General features: G+C 41.4%; 1 protein-coding gene across 4 annotated transcripts in view; it reads left to right on the forward strand.

Annotated features, from left to right (window-relative positions):
• Nucleotides 1-22210, forward strand: part of AFF2 (ALF transcription elongation factor 2) — a 349128-nt gene that overhangs the window by 169194 nt on the left and 157724 nt on the right. For all 4 annotated transcript variants that reach the window (XM_054839106.1, XM_054839107.1, XM_054839108.1 and 1 more), the window contains exon 4: nt 17534-17578. In XM_054839106.1, coding sequence (XP_054695081.1) covers nt 17534-17578 — 45 coding nt within the window. The remainder of the gene's footprint in view (nt 1-17533; nt 17579-22210) is intronic.

A 22210-nucleotide genomic window follows, 5' to 3' on the forward strand; every position in this document is an offset into this window, starting at 1 on the left:
TAACGACATGGCCTCTGTGCTGAGCTCAGCACAAGCCAGCATTTTCTCCATTGTGGCTTTAAATACCTCCTTGAACTTTTTTGCACAAGACACAACTTCTCTACCTATAACTGAGAATTAGGTGTTCCCTTGCTCCAAGAAGATAGCAGTGCTTATCATCCATGTTCCTCCTCTTAAGAAAAAAAACCAAAACACAAAAAAGCCACCAAAACAACCCACACACACAACAAAAACCATAACAACCCCCCCAAAATAATTTATGGCCAATATTCATAAATTATTTACATTCAAAGTGTGGAATTGTAGGCAAAAATGAATATTAAATGACCAAGTATGATGAAAATGGAATGATAGTGCTGGATTGCCAGGCTGCTTGGTTGTTTTTCACGCATTTGGCTGTTTGTTTGCTTTTCCCTCAAGAATCTCGATGGATCAACATACTAAGAATTTATGTGATTTTCTTTATTAATAAGTAGCATATGGTTTGAAAGCTTTTAGACATTTATAGCTTTCATCCACAATCACATAGTTCCTTGTATTGGTGTGTCTGCATGTAGATGTCTGTATGTACACAGTATCTGTATGTGCCTGTGTTTAAACTAATACTCTTTGTACAGAAATACTATACCTTCATGTTGCAGTTTCTCTGGTTTTCACCACTCTCTTCTTTATGCTTGGGTGGTCATATTTTGAAATTTCCCCAGGACCAGTTTTTCATGCAGTCACGTTTCTCATCACATCTGAAGGATGTTGTGCTTCGCATGGTAATTAGGTCCTCTTTGTTTCATCTGCTGAACTGCTCTCCGTTACTTCCTGCAGCACACTCACGACTGGAGGCTATTGCTGAAATGTTAGAGCAGCGGAGATTCTCTAGGAGTAAACAGCTTCACGTTAACTTGCCCTTTTTTTTTTTTTAATGCTGATTTACATCCTGTTTAAACCTTGTGCAATTATATTTATCCTTGTTGCTTTTTTAGAGTAATACCGTTTATTGGAATAATTTATTATTGCTTTGTGTGGCTGGTGGGTGTGTATGGAAATCATCCGAGTATTTACAAATACATATGACTTTATATATAAAAATACATGAGTAGCTGTCTGTCTCCCTAAGGCTTGAAAATGCTGATGGCTTAGCTGGAAGTGTAAGTTGCTGTCAAGCTTTACAGAGTTTAAGCTTTCAGGGCTTAAGAGAAAGCTCTGATTGTTAGTTTTTCTGGCCCCGTGCAAAGGCAGGCTGAGGGTGGCTTCAGGCTGCCTTTGGTGTTTGGGGGGCCAAGCAGGGCTGGGCTGGGGCAGCACTTTGCTGTGGGAGCCCCTCTGCGGGGCGCATGGCGCAGCGGGGACCAACAGCCAGAGCTTCTGCAAGCCTGGCCAGGCCACTCTCTGAGAAGGGGGTTTCTTCCAGCGCAATTTTATATCTCCCTTCTAGCTGTCAAGTTATAACAGAGAATCAAGCCCAAAGTTTTTAGCCTTTGCTGTTTAGAAGGAAACTTTCCAAATCTGCAGGACCCCTTTTGCTAGTGCAGCCAGCTCCGGCGTCTTAGGGCTGGAGCCAAAGGGCAATTTGTTGGAGGCGGCTCAGGTTGTACTGCTGCGCTTGTGAACCTTGATGGTGCTGGGGAAGGCAACAGGAACCAGGTCAGGTTTGCCCCGGGGCTGCTGGGGAACCCATGCCTGGGGTCCCTGCAGAGAGAGGTTCAGGGCAGGAGCACTGAAAATGCCTGCAGTCATCTCAAGAAATGGGAAGTGATCTAGTAACTGACCCTGAATTCCCTGTTAGTTGATACAAAGCTCTGGAATGACTTTTTGCAAAACATAACCCAATGTTGTTATGATGGGGACCATCACGCTGTCTGAAACACCCGCCCGCTGGAGGACAGCAGGAGGGCTGGGGGGGCAGGAGCTCTGCCAGCAGCTCATGGCGGCAGGGCAGGGGTGGCACGGGGATATTTCTCACCCTGGTAAGTCGAGTAATACCCTCGGGCTGATATGTGTTGGGTGCTGCCGGCCCAAGTAGTGCACACATATATACATGGAAATGTGCATAGACGTCAGAGAGGGAGAGATGTGAACACTGACAGCAAATGCTTTTGCCAACACGTGGAATTCCTACTGGTTGTTTATCTATTTTTTTCCTCTTGTAATTAATAATGCCGTGATTACTCTGATTATAATGATTGCATATCCCTTTAAGTGGTATCTAGATTGAGGTTTACATGGCATTTTTTCCTTGTTTGTGTGTTCTGCAAACATATTAAGGAAGTCTCTAAAATAATATTACCAAACGTCAAGTAAAATCCTGTCTCCTGAAGGGCTGATGAGATCATACACATATGACTGTGTGTTATCTTGCCCTGACACATGGAATTAAGTCATGGACTACCCTTACCTAGGAAGACGCCGTTCTGCCAGTGTTCTCTCTCTTCTGGCCATTTCAGATATGACAGCTTTTTTCCCTTCAGCCAATTAAAGCAGGGCTGTTCTCTGTAAAAGCCAATAAGAAAAATTTGGCAGCTAATTTCTAAGAATTTCTTCATTTCATTTTGTTGAACTTACTGGTAGCACGCGCAAAGAGACATTTGTGTCAAAAAAACCCACCTTAGGCTTGTAACAATTCTGTGATTTTAATGAACTGAGTTGTATGTGGAAGCGAAACTGGATTTTCTGTTATTCCCCTGGCAAAGCTGTGGGTGGGGGAAGCCTGAAATTCAGCCACACAGCTCTGCAACTCGGGGGATGCAGTTTCTGCAGTGGAAGATAAAATTTAGCAGCACTACACTTCTATTAATATTTTTTTATTTTATTGGGGTTTACAAATTGTGAGAAATTGTGAAAATCAGAAGCAGACATTTAGGCATTTCCCTAATTGACATTTCTATTTTTTTAAACAAATTCTATGTTGATTCTTCGTGGAGCTCCTGCCATTGTTTTGTTTTGTTTTCTTAATGAAAGTGTTTTACCAGGTTGGAATCAGCAGGAGACACCTCCGGTTTTGTTACAGTGAAATTTTTTTTAAATTAACACAAAATGAACTATTTCAAATTTTCAGCTTTTTGAAAAGTTTTTGAAATGTTGTTTTAAGTCCAAATCAAAGTAATTCCCCTTCCTCCCTCCCTCCAATTAAAAATTATCATTAGACAACAAATTGTTCATTGTCTGCTTTGACAGGAGTGGTTGGCTCTCCGTCTTGCATTCAGATCCCCAAACCACTGTCTGATGGGGAATTTATTCCCCATCTGTTTCCATCTCTACACTGTGAGTTCAGCCTGGCACATGAGCTGCAGCGCAGTTGTGGGTTTTGTGATCCATATTTAATTTTCCTAACTTTCAGTCTTTCACAGGAACACCCTGATTAAGTAGAGTGGTGACCCTGGCCTCTCTGTGTAGTCAGCGCAGAAGTGAGTTCATCCAGAAGGTGACTCTGCCCATGGAAGATCTCAATTAAATGCCTAAAGAATAAGTTCTCCAAGATCAAGCTGCTGTATGCTTTAAGCAGTTCCACTAAAAGAAACCTCGTTGGCGTATAGAGACATGCTGATAATGGGCTCATTGGCTTGTTAGGTCAGCCAGCAAACGGACGCTGGGAGGTCCTTAGGGCTTAAGTACCAAGACAGCATTGTATTTCTGGGGAGATCATTGCGTTTCAAGGGTGTGATGTGAGACGTGAGACTGCAAAGTCATCCCCAAGCTGCATTTATTCCCCTGGAAATGTTCAGTGTGTCAGACCTTATTTCAGTTATAAAATGGAAATAATAGATAAAGAAGGTCAAACCATTTATTGAGGATTGACATTTACAGCAGTCAGGAATCTCCAGTTGTATACAGCTTTGTGTATATATGTCACTCCTATATGACACCATCCTGCTGAGGATCTCCAAGCCACTGCTTTCCTGCTATAACTAGGTGGTGGCTAGTTATATATTGCTTACTGTGTTTATACAGATGCCTAAACAAGGAAACGCAGAAGTTAATTAACTGGCCCAAAGTTTCAGTACACCTCTAGCAAAATGAAAATATAAATTCCCAAATCCTCTCTGTCTCTGTGGTTTCAAAATTCTTTTTTTTTCTACTTTAATAAATGTTGTCAGAATATTTAGTGTAAAGTTTGTAAAATAAAACCATTTGAAATTAACTACGTTTTCTATGAAAGCTGACTGTTGAATGGCCTATGTCCTTGATCCCACTGTAGGCAACGGCAGTTGTGCGTCGGATCGCTGACAGGGTATGTGGATTGAGTACGGTGCAGCAGACTAGATTGAAGGTAATAGTGCAGACAGGGATCCAGAGAGCGATTGCTGCCTGTGCTGCATCAGGACCTGGACACAAACTCATCTACCATAGGAGGCATCATGCTGTGTGTGTGAAATAACGCTAGCAGTAGTCCATGGATCAGAAGGTCGTCTTTGCCATTAAGATCTAAGCAGGAAGAAAGGGAAGGAGAAGTACATATACACTCAGTTACACGTACATGCACCGATATGCACATACACATGGGCAGAGTAGGAGACAGACATCTGAGATCGGGCTGGTAAAAGCAAAGTAATTAAAGGTGCTGAAGCGGTAAGTGCCAAGACACCCTCTGCAAGGGTACAGAAGGTTTGCTAATGTCACCGTTGGCGTCCCTAAGGTATCGTGCAGTTCTGGTATTTGTCTCAGATGCCCTTCTGTGAGATTTGCATTGCCTCGGAGCCAGTCTGTTTTCTCCTTGCCTTAATGGACTTTGAGAGCTGAGCCTTGAGATCGCGGTGCCTCAAGGAGACCCAACACGCACCCGGTTAATGTGGTCTTCAGGGCTGTTTTCTTCCCATTGCTCATGCATTGCTGCAGCATTATTTCTCAGTGCTTTGAATTAAGGGGCTAATATCCTGGCAGTAAAGATATAAGGGACCTTGTGCAGATATAGACAGTATAATTTATAGAGCAAATACAACAGTAGTCTTGAAAACATTGATAAAATGACTTATCATTGCATAATAGGTATTAGATCTCATGTTCCCTGTTCCCCCTTCCTGCTCCCAAAAAGGAAACTTTTTAGCCTCTGGATAAGATTCCAAGAATTACTAGTCAGCCCCAACTGTAAAAATGAAGAAAAAAACCATTTAGGTTTTAATGAAGCATGTCTTCCAAGTTAACTTAAATGCTTGTTTAGATAGCTTTTGAGATTAGTCTAAGAATAATAAACTGTTATTTATAGGGAACTTCCTGGCTAAAGACCTCTAGGCAGCTCCAGAATACCAGAACAAAGGCTTTAGAGCCCACTGACTACTTAAAATGGTGATGTTATTTTCAGATTCAAAAGTCCTTTTGCCTTTATGACAACCTGTTGGTGAAGAGGAAAAGCTGTCTGCCGATCCTTCAGATTGTGGAGTTACTCTTGATAGTGTAATACACATGGGTCAGTTTATTTAGCTTTGAGTTCGGAGCTTTTACAGATCCGTGTTATGTCTTCTGTGCAGATTTGTTCTTCTGCTTATGGCATCAGACAGAATAAACAGAGGGATGGGATCTGCCCTGGCTGCTGTAGGGAATTTCCCTGAAGTGTCCCTGGTCTCCTAATAAATCAGTGTCTTTCCTGGTCTGTTTCTGATGGGATCCGGCAGCAGGTCAACATCCTTAGGTAAAGAAAGGCTTCCTGAAGTGAGCAGCAGTCACAGAAAGTAAATTAATGGAAGCCGGCATCTGCTGATCTCTTTGACAATAAGGAATTTCACTGCCAACATTTAGAAACCATTGGAAATGGTCTCCATTGGAAACCAGATTTCGACTTTCTGCCCTGGGCTGCCAGAAGTATTTCAGCATAAAATGCTAAAGTAAGTTGAACTTTCAATTATAATTTCAATGACTGTCTAGTGAAATGGATTAATGCTCTGGCACTGCACCTTTGAGGCTTTGGCTCGAATCTTGTAGGATAAAAATCTGTCTGCTTTGACAGTTGAAAAGGTCAGAAGTGAAATAATGTCAGGTGGTCTTAGCCCAATTCAATGTCTCGATTAAGAAGTAGATGTAAAAGTTGTTGATGTGGGATATCATATCAGATCCTTTACAAAAATATAAATAATTTTTTATTTACAACTTACCAGCAAAATTAGATGCAGACAGCTGCATTCTGGAGAGGTGCAGCTTAGTTCCGGCTTCAGGAACACTGGATTTCAAAGTGAGCAAAATACAGGTTACAGTAAGCGGTATTGTAAGCTCAAAAGCTCGTACCCATGGTGAGATTGATTTCCTGATATTTGACTGAGAGAAGCATAGTTCTCACTTAAATATTTTTTAAAGTTTAATTCGGGAATTGTTACTAGCTGAGAGTGTATAGGAGGAACATGTTTTTCTCACTGCTCAGGCAAGACAAGGGTCTCTTCAACTTACGTGCTGAAACTGCTGAGATTCAATTCCTAAGGTTATTAAATAGGATTGTGGTTAAGGAGCAAAATAGGGATATTTGCATAATGCATTTCTCTTTTATTTGGATACATACTTATATAATTGTATATGATAATAATATATAAATATAAACTGCTTCTCCAGACATCCCTGTGGAAAGGTCACTACAGCAAAAATTTCTAGCAATAGTAACAGGAATTTCTGTTGCGAAAAAGGAATAAATAAGGGTTTGGGGCCACGTGTCTCGGTGATGGGGACGGTGGCTGGCAGAGCTGCAGAGCACTTGCTCTGCCTTTGATTTGTCCCAGCTTCACTTCTCACCAGCCCTCCTCACGTGTCAGGCAGCCTTGGCACTGCTCTTCGAGTGAGGTTGCAGATTTTCTTTGCTTATTTCAATAAAAAACACACGTACAAGATAGTACAAATTGGAAGTCAGCTGTCATGGTATGCTACATAAATTATCTGGTTCTGGTTGGTAATCTATTGCAGATGATTAAATAAGTGAGCAGTTATGTCCTTTTCAGTGCTGGTAGGCATCTTTGTTTTATTTAATTCCCTGTTCCTTCTCTATGTGTGTATATGTGGTGTGTCGTGGGTTTTTCCAAGTTGTGTTTCCATCTTAAGGCAAAGAAACCACAGTCTCCATGTGATCATGATGCAATGCAAGAGCTGATGGAACTGTACATATGTTGTAAAGATTAATTGGCATTTGGTTAGGCCCCATAAAGCATGGCATGCTATGCATTATCCTCTCTTTTGCCTTCAATTTACAGTGTGGTTCAGTTCACATAGTGCGCACTGACTGAAAAAAGTGTATTTCTGCAGTATGAAATCTGTACTTTTTAGTAGGCTGATCTTCCCAGTGACAAAACCTTTGAAGAGCTTCGGAGATTCAGATACGCCTTAATTGTGGGGCAGTCGTAACATGGTCTCGCTTGTCTCTGCTGAGATCTACTAAGTGGGGCCCAGGGGACCATTGAAACCACAGAATTATCTTTTATTTGTTCTATAGATTTTTCTGACCCAAAAAAAAAAAAGGTAACACATCGCCATCCTCACACTTAAAAGACATGGAGCTTAACTGCGGTGCAAACCCAGACGATCGGGGGCTGCGATGGCACTGTGGTGCGCGGTGCCGCGCTGTGCTGAGCGCCGGTGGCTGCGGCGGCACGGCCCTTGCCAGGCTGTCGGGGAAGGCAGAGAGGCCAAGCACCCTGATTGCGAACCGTTATTTATAACAGAACAAAGTGGTAATTTTGCAACTATCACAGCTCAAATATGGGACCATTTCCCTAGTAATAAAACTATTACTCTGTAACTGTTTACTTATCAGGAGACCATTATGTGATTGATGACCTGAAAATGGAGGTTATCTTTCAATTCATTTGAAATGCAAACTGACTAGAAAATCTATAGTTATTGCCGCATATTTTTAAGCAAAATCAGGCACCTACATTGACCTCCTATTTACATTTCTTTGAGAAGAAAAATCACATAAAAGCTATCAAGAAACACATTTCACAGCAGGCAAATTAATTGGTTTTACTGTATTTGAATGGAGGGTTTGTCAAATAAAACATGCCATGACAGTTAATAGTGTCATTTAGAGGCAGAAAATTATTGGCTTATTTGTTATTGGATAAAAGGAAGGCAAACACTTTGTATTAGGAAGTTTTAATGTGTTTAAAATCCTCATTAGGGATTTATGGACATTCTTGCTTAGCATAGCGCCTCATTAATTTGAGGCTAAACAGTTACTTCTGTGTTTCAATTCCAATTTTTTTTTTCCCTTTTCTTTAATTAGATCTCGCATTAGAGTTTGGTCTCTACACCACTGGAGATGTAGAATTAATTAATGTGATTTATAAATCTAATGGAAGTGAGTTATTCTTAGATATCTTTTCATTTTAGTGAGCGGTTTAACTGCACGCGGCATAAGTGCACACAGATCTAAGAGATTTTGGGAGCTCAGGAAAAGTATGCAACTTCTGCATTGAATACATTTAGCAGTGTCCCTTGGCATTAATAGATCAAAGCATTTTAATTAGAAATGTAACTAAAAGAGAGGCCATAAAGATCCCATTCAAAATCAGATTTTCTTTGTTCTAAGTTCCGTCCTGTCCAAAAAGTGTTATTTTAGCTCCCCTCTTGTATGATAGCCATGACATTCAGTGACAATTGGGATAATTGTGTGTCTTTACTATTTAATGAGCATAAGATCTGGCTCTTAATGTAGTCTGGATTTGGATCCAATCCCAATAAAGACATAATCATTAATTGTGCTATTTTGTTATTATTAATAAAAGGATAATTACTTTTATGTCATATAGGAACTTCATTTATTTGATTGAACTTTATGTAAAAAAATACACTTGTGTGGAGTAGTTTTGCTAACAGGTAGTGTTGGTATTTAAACCCTAAGATATTTCAAAATACATTTGGTTTGTTTCCCCCTGGGCAAGACCATGTCCTTGCCCTTTGAATTCTGGCCCCCTATTTTGAAGACAGTCTGCGGATGCGATCTGCAATTTGCGACTGTGGTGGAAGGACGTATGAAAACAACTAATTTGCAAATAAGCTCTGAGTGATTAATTTGGGTCCCAGCATTGGCCCTGCAGCTGTGCAAACTACTGTACAAATTAAACCCAGGAGTACGTTTTTCAGTGAGTACACTCATACCTGCTTTAAAAAAAAAGAAGTGGAACAGACAACCGGCACAGTCACCCGCGGTATTCTTGTAGCTGCAGTAAAGGTATTGTCAGATGTAAATAGATGCTTAAAAAGGTTCCTCTATCAAACCTCAAAAGACACGTTACAGTCTGAATTCATGAGGTCAAATAATGCTTCAGGTTATACTGATGCAACTACACTGACATCAGCGGAGTTGTAGTCGTGTCACCAAGGCCACAGTCTGACCCGGTGACTGCTACTATTTTAGCAGGGAGTTACACAACTCCTGAGGCCTGATGCTGCTGGCTCTCGTGCTGGTGTGTACTGGGAACAGACACCAAATTCCATGAATGTCAACAAGACTTAAAGGAGATCCAGTTCCAAGTTGTATTAAATTTAGGCAGCTATGTCTGTATAGTAAAGGGATTTTGAGTGATTTCCAAGAGGTTCTACTCAAAGGGTTACACTGAGAATAAATATGGCTTCTAATTTACATCCCCCTAACTGAGGGCAAATAGACTTGGAAGCTGAACTCCCTTCACACTCCTTTTATACTTATACTGCTTCATTGTCTTCAGAGGAGTTAGATTTCATTCACACTGGTGAAAGTAAGACAAGAAACAGACACTTGATCTTTATTTCTGCCACACCGTATATCTCACCGCACCAGAGGGTTGCACAGTCTGTTAGTCAGGCTTTGATGTTTCAAGTGGACAAGTGCACGGTGGCATTTTAGGTCAGGGTGCCTTTTATCATCAATTTAATGGAGATGTATAAGGTAACCTCTTCCAGAATAAGGTGAAAATACCAAGGCACATAAGAAAATGTACTTATTTTATGTAAGTAAGTAAGTACTTGCAGTCATTGGAGGAGGAGGGACAGAGAGAAAGAAAGGAAGGAAGAAAGGAAGAAAGAAAAAAGGAAAATGTGAAGTTCCAAATTTCCTTGCTCTTTATCAGTATTAAATGGTTGTAACAGCCTTTATGCAAGCCAGTGTGTTGGTCACAAATTAAGTACTGCAAATGCCATTTTTGTTGGGGCCTGGCTGACTGCTGACATTACCATTTACTCTGGTATTATCATCATGGCGGGCTTCTAGAATTCTACATTCAGAATATTCCATAAGTAAAATGTGAAGCCTTACCTACATTAAAAAACTCCCAGGAGACCTTGAAGTGAGAGATCACTTTATCAGGCTTCTTCCTCTAATAGAGTTTGGCAATTTACTGCATGAAAATAATGGAGAACCATTGAGTTTAAATTGAACATCAGCATATTGTGCTTTCATGGAGACTATTTCATGCTGATCAACATTGAAATGGTATTGTTAAAAGAAAACATCAAAGAAATGAAAAAGAAAAAATGGGCTAAATACAGCATGCACTGGGAAGAACAAGAAAAATGTAATTGTCACATCCAGGTCAGTCTGGTTTAAAAGTTACTGTAGCAGAACTAAATGGCAGTGAAAAAACGTTGTCCTTGTGGTTGGGGTTGCTCTGACTGGGAGGTCGTTGTAAGCTGAGTTCATTGGAGGGAAATCAAACTGTAATTCCTTCCAGTGTGTGGGCTTGTGCCCAAGTGCCCCAACCTGGTGTAACTGCCCTGTTTTGTCTAGCTCCTAGGTGACTGGAGAGGAGCATATTAGAGTCGTTGGCTTTTGTATGACACTAAAGGTACCCATTGTGGGCAGTTTTGGCTTCCGAACTAGAGACGTTTTGGGAAGTTTGCTCAAGTCAGCAGGAGTCTGATTCAGTCACGTTTTGGACCACACTAGTAAGTTGTTTTTCCTAGCTAATGTGCTTTACTTAAGGGAAGAGGCATAAACTTCTCCATCCACCACTGGAAGAGCAGCACGGACTGCAGGCCAGGCTGTCTTAGCTTAACAAATGAATTAACTCAGACCACTCCTTAAAACTTCCTCCTGTTTTCAGGTTCTCCATTAAATGCATATTTGACACAACTGCTTCTGCAGTATTTGTATCATGGGGGAATAGAGGAGCAGCTCTCTGTATTTTGTTTTAGGCAATAGTTTTTCAGTCTCTCTTGATTTTTTATGTATATATAAAGTATATATTTTCACAGACCCTTTAATAAGCCTCATGAGATATTTTTGGGTTTGAAATAATGGGAAATGTAGTCTTCTCATGGTATTTTGGTTCCAGGATGGTGGAGGTAGTAAAAGAAAATAGTGGATATACATTATTTGGGGCCCACAAATGGCTCCCTTGAGAATTAATAACCCTGTGAAAAACACATATGTGTATTTGAATACCAAGGGAGCCATTTTATTTGGGGTTTTTTTGAATACCACCATGTTTGACTTCATTCAGTTTCCTTTAGAGCCCTTCCCTAGTAGCTGGTCTCATGCTGTATTTTGGATTTAGGGTGAGAATACTGTTCATTACACACTGATGGTTTAGTTGTTGCTAAGGAGTGCTTACAGTCAAGTCAAGAACTTTTCAGCTTCCCAGGCCCTGCAGCAAGGAGGCACGAGCCTTCCACAGGAGGTGCAGAAGAAACTGGGAGGGGACACAGCCAGGACAGCTGACCCAAACTGGCCAAAGGGATATTCCATAGCATATTACATCACGCCGAGTATATAAGCTGGGGGGCCGGAGCCACAGCTCAGGAACTAACTGGGCATCGGTCAGCGAGTAGTGATCAATTGTAATGTATGTCACTTGTTTTGTATATCATTATTGTTATTATTACTATTATTTTCCTTTGCTGTCCTACTAAACTGTTTTTATCTCAACCCATGAGGTTTATTCTTCAATTCTCTCCCCCTGAGGGAGGGGGGAGTGAGCGAATGACTGTGTGGTTGTTTTAGCTGTCAGATGGGTTAAACCACAGCCAGCATGAATTGTGAAACAACCCAAGGAGTTTTGAACAGTGGGCCCTGAGCAGTGGTGTGAAGTTTACTTCAAGTAAATATGAAACAGTCTTCCTACTGTGTCCAGTTCTGGGCTCCCCAGTTCAAGACAGACAGGGAACTGCTGGAGAGAGTCCAGCAAAGGGCTGCAAAAATGATCGGGGACTGGAGCATCTCTCATGAGGAAAGGCTGAGAGTGCTGGGGCTGTTTATGTTTAGCCTGGAGAAGAGAAGACTGAGAGGGGATCTTACCAATGCTTATAAATGTCTAAAGGGTGGGTGCCAAGAGGATGGGGCCAGGCTCTTTTCAGTGGTGCCCAGAGACAGGACAAGGGGCAACAGGCACAAACTGGAACACAGGAAATTCCATCTCAATATGAGGAAAAACTTCTTCACCCTGAGGGTGACCGAGCACTGGAACAGGCTGCCCAGAGAGGTTGTGGAGTCTCCTTCTCTGGAGAGATTCAAAACCCACCTAGATGCAATCCTGTGCAACCTGCTCTAGGTGATCCTGGTTTAGGCTGGATGATCTACAGAGGTCCCTTCCAACCCCTAGCAATCTGTGTTTCCTCAGGAGGAGAAGTATGTAGTCAGCTGGCAGCTGAGGGGCAGGCTGCTGTCTGAAACAGGGCAAGTCCAGAAGAGGTGTAGGGCATGACTGAAGAGGGGAAATGAGGCCCGAGCATGCAAGGAAATACTGATGGCAATCAAAGGCAAGCTGGTGTTGGAAAGGCATGGGTGTGTACTCCAGCAAGTGCAGGTGAAGTATTGCATCTTCTTAGATTTGTAGTGAGCATATTGCAAAAATTGAGTCATAGTTTCATATAGGTTGGAAGGACATTCAAAGGTCATCTAATCCAACGCCTTGTATCTGGAAATCCTGCTATTTGTACTGCCCGATCCATTTCCCACTTGCATTAATCAAAAAAGAAGCAGCCTCTGTTAATACGAAGCCTGGCAGGAGCTGTAGGCATTCATAGGACGAGGCTTCTGCTGACAGTCCCGGTTTTGCTGCCTCTGGTTTTCTCAGTGTTTTCCTCTTACCACTGTGTAGTGCACACTGGAAATGATCAATCAAGGCTCATGCACAGGATCTTTTCGTGCTAGCAAGTGAAAAATCAATTTGTGTTCAAAGGAGTAAACAGTAGTATGAGCTTCATCTCCCCAGAGTCAAAATGGGTTCCTTGATAAAGGAGATGACAATGAAAGCTTAGCTCTTGATGTATAAGCACGTAGGTGCTCATATGCAGGAAATGAGAGTGGGTTCCTACATTCATTTAACATGCTACATTTATCTTTTCAATAAAACAAAGATAGGAAGAAGAGATTACTTGTTGAATGCCAATTGTGCATCAATAAAGCCAGAGGGATTGTTCACAAACAGTTTATCCAGATGAAAATGTAGTTGGTCAGTTCTGGCAAAGACGTTAGTCATTGTGTATTTCTGCTTTCTGACACTATATTTGAATTTTTAGAACTATTCTGACAATTCTGTTGGAAGATTTTGTTGCTAACATTTCTGAGAAGCGCTTGCTGTCAGATGTAAATTACAGGGAAAAGAGACTTTATATGATTTTTCTGTGCCACAAAAACAAAATCTGATCTCATGCAGGTTATAAATTGTCCAGGAGGTAAGAGTGGTCAAGGAACTGTTGAATGAATAAATGGAAGGTTAGATCAACATGACTCATCAGATATTGTAACCAGTCACCCAATGTCATTTGATCTGCATAACATTAAAGGCTCCTATTCCCTCACTCTTAGATTTCTGCCCTCCTTCCCTCCCTTTAAAGTTTAGCACTGAGCCATCCAAACCATACATTAAACCTTTGGTTCCACATCATTTAAGTTCTGTTCTCTGTCGTGAGACCAAAATGTGAAGAGAATCTTATAATACTGGCTTGTGTTAGGTGGAATATTTTGACCATATGACCTTTCCTTTTTTCTTCTTTCTTTTTTTTTAAGCAAGCAATAATTAAAAGTAAACATGAAGCATTTTGATGCAAAAGAGTTTTGCCAGATTAAAATTAAAAGATGAGTTCAGTGTAGCATGTAGCTGTTGTGAAATCTTTTTGTTTCGATTGAGGTTTTATTACCTCAGGACATTGGTCTGCAGCTTATGTAATATTCACTGTTCTTCAGTCTGCGGTTCATGAATGCACTGCTGGCCGAGAGAAGAGCTCATGATCTGAAATGCAACTACTTGGTCTTACGGAAACCAAATTCCTGGAATCTGTCCTTTTGGCTGAGTTAGACCATGCTGCTCACAAAGGAAGAAAAGCACCAAAAGCGGTGCCCTCCTTTTTAGAATCTGATTACTGATGAAAGCTGGAAAGGAGAGAGGGTGGAGACTCACATAACGAGTCTTAAACTACTTGGTTTTTATTAGATTAGAAAAGTAGTAGTATGGGATGGATGTCCCATCTTGACTAAACTACAGGAGGAACGTGGCATTTTATTAATGGTAACTCTAATAACAATTTGTTACAGCACTAGTACTTGAGAGGGTGATGAATATTGTATCTGCTCTGATTCGTTCTGTCCTGACGAATCTATGCTTGGATGCCATGGTGTGCCATGTGGGCCTGCTTGCACTTGTTAGCTGAATGCAAGTGTTTATGGACAATTAAACTTGCAATTTTTGATTCACACTTTGATAGTTTGAGAGGTTGTTTTTCCTTTTTTTTCTAGCATAGACTAAGTTTCTAATAGATCTGTGCCTTTCAAGTCTCTTAGAATGTGCAACTGTAGCATGAATTTAGAAAAATGGTCTCATTTCTTTAGAAATCCATTAATAGTAATGTACTGAAAGACTCTTACATTGATCTTCTCTCTGATAGCCATGTTGTAATAATTATTCTTTTAATGTTAGCATCAATCTAAATGTTTTCCTCTTTGTGCTAGCTCCTACTTGGATCTCCCTATATGACAATCACAGCACTTTGACATCTTGCATTACTTTAATACCAGTGATTCAAAACAAAGCAATGCCAAAGGGAACAAAAGTTCTGTCAGGCCATTAAAATCTTCTTTGCCATTAACACAATTAAATTGATGCATGAGCATTTAAAGTTATTAGCAAGTGCTGCCAGCAGAAGCTAGTTGTGATTGCATAATATATAGTAGGCTTTATTAAAGTAAAATGGTATGTTTATTGTTATTATTATCATTAGTTCTGAAGTAACATAAACTTAAACAGGGCTGTGAATTGGGAGAGGACTGTGAAACAAGTAAGAACATGCTCTGCTCTGTGTTAATAGTCAGGGACACAATTATCACAATTATGACATTTCCAAACAAAGGAATACACATGGTATCTTGGCTAACCATTGAAAATGGCATGTGTAGTGGTAGGGAGGGGTGTTAAATAAAGAGAGGACTTCTGTATCTCTGCTGCTCTCTTCCCGTCTGACTGGCTCAGCTGGATTTTGGGCTGCTCCTGTTACTGCTCTGAGAGATTTTGTGGTTGGTGTGTACACTGCAAGCTTATTCAGAGAGTAATTGTTTTGTTTTCTCATATTCCAACATACTAATTTTTCAATGAAAAAGATCAGGAGTGGATTAGAGACATATGTACTCCCACTATCCCGCTGCACGTTGCAGCAATACCCATGCTTGCTAATCTTTTGGGTAAAGTTAACTATATTCCTCTCTGAATGGGGAGTAGGTGTGAGGTATGGAAAACACAGATTGGCAAAGAAATTACATGTATAGAGAGGGGGGAAAAAGTGCTTTAAATGAAAAGTAGGGGGATGAAGGAAGGGCAATAGGTGCTGGAATATCAGGTCATGCGGTATGAGGGTGGACTGCATGCCTATTGCAGTTAATACTGACCATCCACTGGAAGTTCTCAGCCTGGCTTTGTTAGGTAGAGCTGAGTAGAAACTGAGGACAAAAGATAAGGCTCTTTTCTTGGTCAGTTGAATGTTTTTAAGTGATATTACAGAAAATTGTAATCTATAGTTGCTGAAGTAGATAAAAATCACTAATATCCCTGCAGTGTAGTCATATTCACTTGAGTAGTTCTTTACCAAGATATTGATGAAGTGTTAGAAATTCAGAGAACAGTGATGAAATAAGCCAAAGGGATGGAAAATTTGTTTATCAAGAAAGAAGGTAAAAGTTGAACATACAGCATTTGAGAAAAGTGGAGTATAATTATGCACGTCTGTGCACGGTGCAAATGTGAATTACTTAGAGTACTAGAAAGAGCTCTACAAAAAGGCTGAGGTGACACTGAAAGCAAAATTTTAGCAATTATCACAAAAAATGGCCAAATAATTTACAGCACTGCTCCATATTTTATTAAGGGAAGGGATGGGAGACCCATTTCCCTACAGTTTTTGGGTCAGACTAGTCACAGTACTAGAAGATATGGGGAAAATGAGCTATATTAGCAGAGCGTGAACTTGGTGATCTAATATGCCTTTCTGGTCTTCGACTTTTGTAGCTGTGTGGATTTATTCTTGAAGCTTAGTGCTGGCTGAAATATAGGAGGAAAGCCATGGTCGGTGCTTGTGGTCAAGCTCTACAGCAGATTAGGATGACAGGGATTAAGTTTAGTCATGAGTGTCTTTTACCAAACTAGTTACTAAGGGCAATAATGTACAAGCATCGGGCAGAACAGCCTCACTGAATATTTATGGTACGAAGGACTTACCTGGTTTTTGGTACCTTTCTGAATATTATCTCTTCCTCTTCTCCTGTAGCCCCATGCTAAGAACCCATCAGAACTACCTGCAAGTGCTACAAAATGGTTGTATGTATGGGTCATGTCTGCCTGTTGTTTATGTAATTGTTCACAGTATTGAGAGGTTTTGTGCTCTTTCATGTCCTTGGAAAGAGGGATTGTGGCAAATGCTCTAAGAACTGTTTAAACAAATATTTTCAATTGGAAGACATTAAGGGCACCACTGTGTGTGTGCTTGGGTATGGTTGTGTGCATAGATATATGGCATCTTTCTAAGGGGAGAAGAAATATCTGTCAAGCCTCTCAAGGTGGATTCCTGTGTGCTGTTCAGTCTTCAGAGGATGCTTAACCTGCAACAGGCTGATGAAGTGAGGGACAGCAAAATCAGCAGCCACTCTTGTAGTCCAACCAGTATTTTACTACAGTATATGTTTAAGTTTTAAGAGCTCTCTTAGCTGTTAGCCTATTAAGCTGTAGGATAAGATAGTTGATGATAACAGCTTTCTCCTAACTGTTATCACCTCTGTCCTTCGCTGCAGCGTGCGGGAAGTTAAACCAAACCTCGCCTTCTCTCTGAAGGCTGCCGATAGGAGTAACAGTGGGATCTTCTTCAATTACAGAAGTTTCAGGCAATTCTAGTGCCAGTTCTCAACTGTGAGGAAATCAGAGTACTTTATTGCTTCAAAACTGTTGTTAGTAGCACAAAGCAGCGCGGAAGAAAAAAAAAACAACTTTTGACAAAATGGGTCCTGCTGATAATTTATGTTGATCTGAACTGGAAAATTTGGTAGGCAGCAAGCGTGGATACAGCAGTCTTCAAACAGAGGCAGTTGCTTGTTAGCTGTTCACCTGTGTGGTTGTAGTCACTGAACTTTGCATCCAGCACCTGACTAAACATTTCTTTTTTTCTTTAAACCTAGGTTACCCTTCCCAACGACTCCAGCTGTGTGGAAGAAATATTACGGGTGAGTAATACCTTTGCTTTTGTATCTTTTGTATAATTGTAGTGCTGTTATTTCATCTTTAATGGAGAAGGGTTATATGGCTGTCTTTAACACTGTAGTTAAATAATAACATATTAGTGAGTCTGTATTAAGGAGACACAGCCAAGTGATAGGCCCAGGGTGCTCCTTAGTGAGTAAGGTCAATTCCCCTAATACTCTGCATCTGCCAGCTTGTTTCGGTCAGGATTTACACACGTTCCTGTTCTTTTTTTAAGCTCTCGGTCTCTGTGAGTCTCTCCAGGACACATTTCTCTCCTACCCTGAGGTGGAGTCACCTTAATTCTCCCACTCGCAGACTGACCTACAGTCTTCCTCCTTCTTCCCCCAAACTACAGTTGCTCATCATTCATGGTTTTATTAAAGACCTACAGACATTTTTCCTGGGAGCTCTGATCAGTGGTTGAATACAGAAAATTAAAAAACCCACTCCAAACTGAGCATGGCTTAATTGCAACAAGAATGTATAACAAGAGAAAAGGGAGTGTACATGACAAGTTGTATACATGTAAGTCTGCCTTACTTTAAGTGTAAGATGGGTTTTCCTCAGATGCCCCAGCTTTGGGGTCCCCTGTTAGCAATGGGATTTGTCTGGGGGCAGGTTTGCAACCCACCAGTCCCTATCTGAGATTTGGGGTTTTATCCTCATGGGTTGAGTTTCCCATCTGTCAGAGCTACCTCCCTGGGATTGCCAGCCAACCTGCTGGTTTTCAGTGTAGAGGGGATAAAATTTCAGTGGGAATGTGCACCAACCATGTCCTTATCAGTAGGAGCAACTGGTGCAAACTAAGGCAGGCCTGAAATCATGTGTAACAATCGTGCCAACTTGCTTGCAAAGACATGGACTTATTCTTGCTTATAAAATAAAACAGGCTTCTCAGTATTCATTGCAATCCAGAGTTAAATAATTTGGGAAACTTGCATCCATTTTGTGTACACACATTATCTCGGGATGCTATTGATGTCCTTATGGGTTGCCAGTGTTGCTGCAGAAGTATGTTGAACCAGCAGGCAAGCATGCACATGCAGACCTGTGGTAACAGAGGAGTATGCATCTGCGTGTGCACTCAGCAGCAATGAATGCAAGGAAATAAATAAAATTTAGTTTCAACCTTCAAAGTGAGCAGGGGCTTATTACCTATAGAACACTAAGGGAGCAAAAGCAAAGAAAATGTTGAAAGGCTGTATGAAATACTTGGTACATTTTAAATGTCGTCTTCCCCTGTTTATATATTTCAATTAGGTTCATTACTATAGTTGGAATAAATGACTTGTTAGCTGGGGAAAGCAGTTGTTTTCAGTAAACAGCATCAAAAGGAAATGTGATGTAGCGAATTTCAGGGATCAATCATCCAGGTGACAGTTTTAATGTGGGAACAGTGCATATAAATCACAGGAAGCAGAAATGTCTTTTTTCTAATCAAGAGGAGGTGATCCTATTTCCTACCCCATGACTGTAATTCGAGTCAACAACCAGGCAGACTGTCCCGGGCTTCCTTCAGAAACCTGCTGAGATCAGTGCAGGACTTTCTGTTGTCTTCAGAGGATGGGAATGAACTGCAGAGTCCCTGCGGCTGCTGGCAGCACCTCCTGCCACCAGTAGGCTGTTAAACTCGGGGGCAGACAGAGCAGGGATTTGTCAGGTTTCCATTTCTCTGGGGATCGGTCTCACAAGGGCACGTAGTGGGCACCTGAAAAAGGGATATGAACTGGCTGGCCTTTCTTGACTGCTGAGTGCAAATGCCTGGAGGCACCCACCGTGGCCAGCCTTGCCATCCAGCTCTGGAGCAAACCTGTGAGCCGTAGCCGCAGGCATAGCCAGCAGCCATCTGGACCATATGAAACTGCCTGTGCCAGGGAGCAGGTATGGGCTTGGCATGCCGCAGGTGAGCATGGGACCTCAGTCATGGTTTGTCTGGGGTGTGCACTCCCTAGGTAGGTGTGCGTGCTGTTACATGGCAAGGGTGGCTTACTGCGCCATCCGCATGGCGTTAGGCAGCTCTGGGCACTGACAGGCTGTCGGCAGCCTTCTTGTAACCTGTCTGCAAGCAGGCTACAGGCTGCCAGCAAGGCCTTGAGTGTATGAAAGCAGCAGATCACAGAGCTGCTTCTGGGACTGCCCATCAAAGGCCTATCAAACCCCAGTCCCAACTGGTTGCCTTCAGTGGCAGCATTTTAGACTTTCAACTTCGTATGGTGCTGCAGCACACATGGAAGTAGAAGTACCTGGGTTTTGTCAATGACTTTGTTCTGCTTCAGATTTATAATGCAGAATAAGGTAGTAGGAAATGTGTTTTGGCTGCATGCAGAGTATCATATTCTGCTTGATAGGCAACGGAGAGAAAATAAGTAAGAGAATATGATGCCCAGCAGTGGTCAAAATCCAGTCTTCAGGCTCCCCATGGCAACCCTGTGTCAGGAGATTCAGGCTGTCTGCTCCAGATGAAAGGATAACCCTTGGTTTCAGCAGCATTTTGTGCTTTGAGAACCTGGATTAAGTTCCCAGTCCTGACAGATACTTTCTGGCCTTTTGAGGCCATTTACATAGGGTCTGAAGAGCCTTTGGGAGCATGAGCCTCAGCTCCCTGGTGGCAGCTTCCCCAGGTAAAACAATAGGCTATTAACATTTCCGTCCTGTCAAGGATGTTGCAGAGGTAAACAAGAAGGATTAGAAGACAGTCAAGCCCCAGAGGTAGCCAGTTGGGCCTGTAACATAGTGCATTTTGACCAGCCAAACCATTGGCAACAACTGGCTATTTCAGCTCTGGGCCAGGTCTGCTGCTGAGCTGCGCACCCCAAAGTGCCAGAGGAAGGGTGCTGCCACCTCCTCGCCCCAGCCCTGCCCATCTGCCTTGAGAGCATTTCATGCCTTGGCATTTGCTTTTTTTCTTTGCCTTGACGTTTGCTTTTGTTCTTTTTTTTTTAAGTCAGGGAATTAAGTGACTTAATTCAGTTTCACCCCTCAGAAAGACACAGTAACTCTTGTAGGGTTTTTTGCTAGACTTTACAAGGAAGAGGGACCAAAGCTAAGATCTGTGACCTCTGATTTTACAGATCTCTTTTTTCAAGCTGAACTTGATTAATGGGTTTTGTAATTGTAGAGGTTTGCAATTCCTAATCTCTGTCATCGTCTTTTTTTTTTTTTTTTTTCCCTAGGAAAAAAAAGGTTTAATTGAGTTTATGGTCAAAAAATTCCAACCGAGTGAGGGGAAAGGTCTTGAGTCCGTTCAGACCCCTGAGTCTTCAGAGACAAAATTTCACAGTCCTTCAGATTTCCTGAAACACTTAGCCACTTATGTCATCTTGCGTAAATGCTTTAAGGACTGTTCCTGATACTACAACCAAAGGTTAATGGCAGACCAGTCTCCTGTTGATTTTGCTTTTCTAACTAGGATGGCTGAGAAGGTCGTTAAAAATAACAACAACTAAAAAATCTTGTTTACAACTAAGGCCAAGATGCAATGCTAGTACAGGAGATTTGCATTTAATATAGGTTGCTAATACCAAATTGAAAGATGAATGCGAATACACTGGTGGTCGATACACTTTTTTCTGTTCCAAAATGTGGATTATTTTTTTAAACCAGCATAATGTCTTTGAAAGTGTGGATAACATGGAAGACAGGCAATCAACAGTGTGTGTAATTCACATTTTATTAATATGGATTTAAATTAACTTGTCACTTGCTATGTGCAGCCATTGAAAAATGAGTTCATTGAAATGTGGTGATACAAAGTGCAGATGGGGTGGGAGAACTGACGTTTTAAACCAGTATTCTGAAGCTGTGACTTTTGTCACTTGTACCAGCGCTTTACATCAGTGTGCCTTGCTGCTATTGTGCGTTACGTGAACCATCTAGCTAGTCCAGGCATAGGGGTGCGTGTAGGTGCGACACTGAGCGTAGAGTAGCAGCGATCCTTTTTCTGCCTATAGAGAGCACAGAAGGGACCTCCCTTAGCATCGGTTTGCCTCTGGGTAAAGAGGTGAGAAGTATACAACATTACATGAGAAAGAAAGGAAATTGTATTTAACTAAATTTTCTTGAGGACTTGTAGTGTAAATTGAAACTTTGGGCTAGGTGTTTAGGCAATCGATTAGACGTAATCCCGCAGAAGTGAGGCTCTGGTCTGTACACATAAAGCTTTCGTGTCTGTGTTGCTAACCATCTGGGCAGGCACTTCTGTCTAAAAATCTGTCCCTGCTTAGAGGAACAAAAGAATTCTTGTAGGTGCATATTTGCTGTAGCAAGGCATCAAGTAACTAGATGGACTTCTGATGTTATGTGGACAGCTGTGATATTAATTAAAAGCTTTCTAGTCTGGAAGCAAAACAAATCCTAAATATAATTCAGATTGTAATTAGTATAAAAATGACTGGAGTTAAATGAGCAAAGTCTATAATTTGTATGGTCTTCTGTTCTTCTGATGAGTAGCTCATGTCTAATGACATTGGAGAATATGTAAATTGATCAGCAGGTGAAAATGCCCTTGACTGGGCAAATTATGTGTAGTATTACCTTCCTCATGCCAATTGAAAGCACTAACGGATTTAATATATATCATCCATAGCTGAGGTGAGCTGTTCACAGAGCAAAAT

The sequence above is a fragment of the Grus americana genome, chromosome 12 (assembly GCF_028858705.1).
Source record: "Grus americana isolate bGruAme1 chromosome 12, bGruAme1.mat, whole genome shotgun sequence".
Taxonomy (NCBI): domain Eukaryota; kingdom Metazoa; phylum Chordata; class Aves; order Gruiformes; family Gruidae; genus Grus; species Grus americana.